The sequence below is a fragment of the Octopus bimaculoides genome, chromosome 14 (genome assembly GCF_001194135.2).
Source record: "Octopus bimaculoides isolate UCB-OBI-ISO-001 chromosome 14, ASM119413v2, whole genome shotgun sequence".
Lineage (NCBI taxonomy): Eukaryota > Metazoa > Mollusca > Cephalopoda > Octopoda > Octopodidae > Octopus > Octopus bimaculoides.
In genome coordinates this window covers 17,579,097-17,585,934 of record NC_068994.1, presented here as the reverse complement: position 1 = coordinate 17,585,934, position 6,838 = coordinate 17,579,097, and the positions used below count along the sequence as shown (strand labels likewise).

General features: G+C 37.9%; 1 protein-coding gene across 1 annotated transcript in view; it reads right to left on the bottom strand.

Moving 5' to 3' along the window:
- Positions 1–6,184: 6,184 nt before the first annotated feature.
- Positions 6,185–6,838, bottom strand: part of LOC128249369 (uncharacterized) — an 18,342-nt gene continuing 17,688 nt past the window's right edge. The window contains exon 4 of the mRNA XM_052972716.1: positions 6,185–6,678. Coding sequence (XP_052828676.1) covers positions 6,322–6,678 — 357 coding nt within the window. The 3' untranslated portion in view covers positions 6,185–6,321. The remainder of the gene's footprint in view (positions 6,679–6,838) is intronic.

Below are 6,838 nucleotides of genomic sequence, written 5' to 3'. Positions count from 1 at the left end.
TATATATATATATAAGGCGTTAAGGCGCATGGCTCAGTAGTTAGAGTGTCGAGCTTATGATCGTGAGGTAGTGAGTTCGATTCCCTGGATGTGTTGTGTTCTTGAGCAAGACGCTTTATTTCACATTAACTCAGCTGTAGAAGTGAGTTGCGATATCACTGGTGCCAAGCTGTATCGACCTTTTCCTTTCCCTTGGATAATATCAGTGATGTGGAGAGGGGAGGCTGGTATGCATGGATGACTGCTGGCCTTCCACAAACAACCTTGCCCAGACATGTGCCTCAGAAGGTAACTTTCTAGGTGCAATCCCATGGTCATTCATGACCGAAGTGGGGTCTCATATATATATATATATATATATATATATATATGACAGAATTGTTAGCATGCTGGGCAAAATACTTGGTGGCATTTTGTCCATCTTTATTACTGGCCTTGTGCCAAAATTTGAAACTAATCAGTGGTGGCTTGTACATAGGCACTGCAGAACTGCAGCACTCCCTACTTCCACTCGATATTGTCGATCATCATCATCGTTTAACGTCCGCTTTCCATGCTAGCATGGGTTGGACGATTTGACTGAGGGCTGGTGAAACCGGATGGCAACACCAGGCTCCAGTCTGATTTGGCAGAGTTTCTACAGCTGGATGATTCAATATAATGAGTCCTTGTTCTTTAATTCTTTCTTTATACTTGTACATTATATTATCCTTAAATTTAATGTCAGTAGCTACCCCCTAGTTTATGAAAAAAATCCCAAAGTCCTTGTTTGGCTGTTGTGCGCATGCTTACATATCCGAGATAGGAAGCTTCATGCTAGGGAGTGACAGTACTGTCTTTCACGCAGTGCCAGTGAAAAGTAGTGTTTCTTTTTGAATCTGCGTGTGTTGTGTTTAAAAACGTGTTTATATTCTTGAATGTGATAAAGTGTAGAAACAAGGGGAGATTCACAGTGGTGTTCAGTGAACAAATTAAACACACTACCTGACAGTGGCTAAAACATGAACTGATCAAGTATATGTTTGTTTTCTTTTACACAATATTAAAACAATGGCTAAAAATTTTCTGAAGTAGCACCCTCACTAATTTCATCTACGAGCCACCAGTGAAACCAATATTTTTCAATGGTCAGGCATGCTCACACAAAATATTTGAAATGAATGTATAACGTTGACTCTCATTTACAACTATCATGCATTGTCAAGACAAGGAGACACATACACACACATGTGTGCACGCACACACATACACAACAAGCTTCTTTCAGTATTTGTCTATCAAATTCACTCACAAGGCTTTAGTCAGCCTGGAGCTATAGAAGATGCTTGTCTAAGGTGCCATGCAGTGGGAAAACCATGTAGTTGGAAAGCAAGCTTCTTACTACAGAGCCGTGTGTGTGTGTTTGTGTGTGTGTGTTTGTGTGTGTGTGTGTGTGTGTGTGTGTGTGTTTCAGTTGGGAAGTATTTCCTTTTTAGGTATTTTTCATTATTTCCTTTGTCATTTGGAAAATAAGAGGATGTATGAATTCTCAAAGCAGTCTACTTTGAGAACGTAAAACAAAATAATCACATCAATAAATAAGAATCTATCAGGAAGTTAAAAATGTGGACATTTGAGTTAATGTAAGACATATCAATTGATTTAGAGAGTAGGATGTTAAATAGATGATACTAGAGATAGGATATTAATTAGATAAATGTTAGGGTTAAGAGTGTCTCAGATTATCTGAAATTTCTGGGGACTGGAGTACCAGCTGCAAGAATTTATCATTTGAGCCTAATTATTTTTTATAATTCATAGTAAGGTAGTAAGCTGGCAAAATTGTTAATATGCTAGACAAAATGCTAAACAGCATTTCATCTATTTTTACATTCATAGTTCAAATTCTGTTAAGGTTTTAACTTTGCCTTTCATTCTTTCTGGGTTGATAAAATAAGTACCTGTTAACTACTGATGTTAATATATTGAAATAACCACCGCAAGAAACAAAAATTGCCAGTCTTGTGCTACATCATCGTGGTGGTGGTGGTGGTGGTGGTGGTGGTGGTGGCAAGCTGGCCGAAATGTTTAGCAGCATTTCGTTTGTCTTCACATTCTGATTTCAAACCCGCTGGGGTTGACTTTGCCTTTCATCCTTTCAGGGTCAATAAAATAAGTACCAGTTGTGTACTGGGATCAATGTAATCGACTCTCTTCCCAAAATTTCAGGTCTTGTGCCTATAGCAGAAAGGATTATTATTATCATTATTATTATTATTATTATTATTATTATTATTATTATTATTATTATTATCATTATTATTATTATTATTGCATGTTTGGCTTTTGCTTTGTATTTGTACAAGTTGACTCCAAGCCTCATACAGAGACCTCAAGAGATAAAAAGTTAGAAATTCAAATCTGTATCATGACTAGGGTACCATATTTTTGCTTTTGCACAGAGTATTGTTCTGGAGAGTGTCTATTGGAACATAAGAAAATTAAAAGTTTGATGACAATAAGATAATGTGATCTTATGATGACAGTAAAAGGTGCATCATTATTATTATTATTGAGTGAGAGAGCAGTGCATGCCATCAAAGTGACACTGGGGTAAAATATACGAAGCCCAGTATACCCATCATGATTACCCGTCTGATAAGGGTACACCAGGCACATGCGTGACAACCATGTGCGCACGACATGGTGATCCCATATCAAGATAAACAGCGCATGACCTCGCAGGTGGGGCCTAGTTAGAATTTTCTTCAGCTCAATAAAGTTTGTTTAAGGATGTTGAGCAAAACACCCATGTTTCCAAAGGTGAATTATGCAAACCCCAAAGAACTCCTCTCAACACATGGCTATGATGCTCCCCCACTACTTCTGCTCATGATCAGAGATGCACATATCGTCAGCCACTAAGGGACATGCTCAACTGGTTAAGGTCAAACAACTGACAAGCAAATCTGTAGTATTGAGCAGAATATTTGCTGTAGCCCATCTTTTTATACCAAGACAAAACAATGTACATGATAACACTTCTGATCAGTTAAGATCAGAAACCATGAAAGCCACTGCCTGGTACTGCATCCGGGCATTATTATTATTATTATTATTATTATTATTAATATTATTATTATTATTATTGAGTTCAAATTCCGATGAGGTTGACTTTGCCTTTCATCCTTTCAGAGTCAATAAATTAAGGCCCAGTGAAACTAAAGGCCTTGATCCTTTAGTAGAAAGGATTATTATTATTACTGTCAGTGGCGGTGGACATGTACGACTGGCTGTCGACGGGACAAGCCTCGTGTGCTTGCTGACTGGCGGCTGATTTTGTTCCTTGCTCTTCATGTGACAGCAGTGGCAGTGTAGTATGGTGGCTGGTGGTGCAATGCAGCGGTGGCAGCGTTGCACAATGCTGGCGGCAGTCATGGCAGTGTCTTGGGGAACATGCGCTATTCCACACTGCTTGTTAAAATACTTAGTGGCATTTTGTCTGTGTTTATATTATGGGTTCAAATTCCATTGAGGTCGACTTTGCCTTTCATCCTTTCGGGGTCAATAAAGTAATCGCCTCATCCCCTCCTCCCAAATTGCTGCCCATATGGCAAAATTTGAAACCATTATTATTATTATTATTATTGTTATTATTATTATTATTAGTATCATCATCATCATCATTGTTCAACATTTGGTAGTTTCAGGCAAATTTCTACTGCATCACCTGCTACACCTCTGTGTTGCTGGGGTATATGCAGCATTGTGTGTTCTTTCTTTGTTGTTGGGAGTGTGCAAACTCTTCCCGATATTGTATTGTGTCAGCTTTTGTTTTGTTTTTGTTTTTGCTTTAGGTGTGCTGTCGTCTTTTGTCGAATTAGCGTTTGTATTGTGTATTGTGCATGTCGTGTGTTGGGTAATCAGCTTGCTGGTAGTAGCTTATTATTATTGTTGTTGTTGTTGCTGTTATTATTATTATTATTATCATTATTATCTGTCTTTGTATTGTCCCCCTCATCTTTTTCCCTGGTGGCAAATAAAAGAAATCATCATCATCATTGTTGTTGCTTTTTTTGTTAGTAGTAGTAGTAGTAGTAGTAGTAGTAGTAGTAGTAGTAGTAGTAGTAGTAGCAGCAGCAGTAGTAGTAGTAGTAGTAGCAGCAGCAGTAGTAGTAGTAGTTGTAGTTCGGCATGCATTAGGTGTACTACTTCATAGTGGTATGAATTGTTCAACTTGTGCTGCATGTATGTCCACTAAAACAGTATGAGGCACAGTTCAGTGTTGTAAGTTGCACAAACATTGCATAACTGATGTATATTTGATAATTTGATAATTTGCTGTGATGGCTCAAATCCTTGTACAGGAGAAGAGAAAAATGGCTTTGTTAGACATTGTCAAAATAACATTTCAACGATTCATCTTTGACAATATCCACCAATGGGACATTAAAGCCTTCATCTCCTTCAACACCATCAAGACTGAATTGCTTCACTTATCAAAGAAATAGTTTTCCATTACATTCACCCTTACATAAACAAACAAATGGCAAAAATCTCAAAGTTGCTTATAAATAACTTCAAGGAATCTGATGTCTTGCAAACAACTCGCATATGCAAGTGCTACCAGTCGAGAACTCCGCATACCGGAAGCCAGCAAGTGTATGGGGTCATCAGGAGAGAATGCACACCGTTTCGGGGCCTACCTCTCGACGGCATCAATGCGCACCGGCCCCCCTCACTGATATGAGGCCCCGCTTGCTAGATCAACTGGTTATTAAAAACAAAGCTCAATATTTCTCTAGCCATCGCTCATCGTCTCTTTTTAACCAAATCCAGTGGCTAGCCTTCTCCACTGTATTTTGGATATCGGTCATGGTGGTATTTACCTTACGATGAGTTAGGCCTAACAATACCAGCAGTCGTCTCACACTGTGTCCTACAAACCCTCTACATCCAACTTTGATTGGAAAATGCTCCGCTTTCCAGCTTGCATCTTCAAGGAATCTGATAATTTCGTAAGATGTCAAAAATATAACATTACTAAAACTGCATCCTAAAGACTAGGGCTCTCTCTTCAGGGCCAGAAAATATTTCAGTCTTGATTAGTTACTGACCCTATGAACCTTAAGCTTGCAAAGTTTCCATCAATCAGGTTTGATTATGTATCTGATTCTGCATGTGTATAAAAAAAAAACTGGCACTTTTGTCAGTTACAACGATAAATGTTCCAGTTGACCTAATAGTCTGCTAGTGAAATCAATGTGGTAGTGGTTGAGGACTACACAAACATGTGTACCCTTCACATAGTTCTCAGGGAGATTCAGCATGACACAGAGTGTGACAAGGCTGGCCCTTTGAAATACAGGCACTACTTATTCTTGCCAGCTGAATGGACTGGAGCAATGTGAAATAAAGTGTCTTGCTCAAGGACACAATGTGTCACCAGGAATTGAATTCACGATGTTATGATTATGAGTCAAATACCCTAACCACGAAGTCATGCACCTTCACATGTGTATTATATATGAAGAACAAAGCCACTCAAACTCATCTGATACAAATTCTTCAACGTGGACTCATCTTCTCAAAATATTTCTCTAAACACTTTGTTCATTCCCATACTTTCATCTTTCTGGAATTTTCCCATTATATTCTCTTTACACATATCAACCTACAGTGAAGGTGCGTGGCCTAGTGGTTAGAGTGTTGCACTCATGATTGCAAGACTGTAGTTTCAATTCCTGCACTGGGCAGTGTGTTGTGTTCTTGAGCAAAACACTTCATTTGCATTGTTCCAATCCTCTCGGGTATAAGTAACTCTGCAGCAGACTGGCATCCCAGTCAAGGGAAATATTGTGATCTTGGAAACTGGATAACTGGCCCTATGGGTCCTAAGACTCAAGACAACATTCACTTACTTTATCAACTTAACAAAGGCCAAATTTAATATCAAGTACATAATCCAAGAAGGTCTGTAAAAGGCCATGGTCACCAATTCTTGCTTTTGCACTGAATATATAATATATTCAAAATGTATAATTGACTTTTTGTAAGAACCAATTTTTTTTGTTCATTTTTACTCTCAGTAGTAACTCATTAAGCCACAGCCACTAGCCCTACCTTCAACTATAATTATGTCTCCAAGATAACAGAAATTATTTATTATTTGCAACAAATATCACGTAAGAAATAACAGGTCATGGTAATTTTAACCTTTTAATCAATCAAAACATAATTTTTTAGGCAGCTGGAAATATATGCAGTCATTTCGTCAAACTAAATCCTGAATACTACTTAAATAAGGAGAGAAAAAATATATATATATGGATGTAAAACTGATTAAGTTGGATAAACATTTGCTGATCCTCTATATGAAAATTTCCATGTGTTTCCTTTGGTACAAATTGGGAAACTGTTTACTAGTAATTCTGTGGGGTCTTTGTGTTCATCTGTGGAAGCATACCAAGTTGTTGTAGCTGTTCCCAATTTTGTTATTCCAGGTTGCAAACTAGGATATCTTTTAGGAAAACGCCTATGGGACACTAACTGACGTAAATGTCCTAATCTTTGGAATGATGCGGAATATGTAGAGATTGGTATCACATTTGTGTCATCTGTTCTAAGTGGTAGATTGCTTTTAATTTGATTGAAACAATTTTCTTCAGTAACCTGCCTTCGTCCAGCACAACGTCTCCCCTACAAAAAATAAGAGAGAAATAATTTGAAGAAAAAAAAACAAGCAGAATCATTAACGTGCCAGGCAAAATGCTTGGCAGCATTTCGACTATCTTCACGTTCTGAGTTTAAATTCTGCTAAGGTTGGTTTTTGTCTTTTATCTTTTTGGAGTCGATAAAA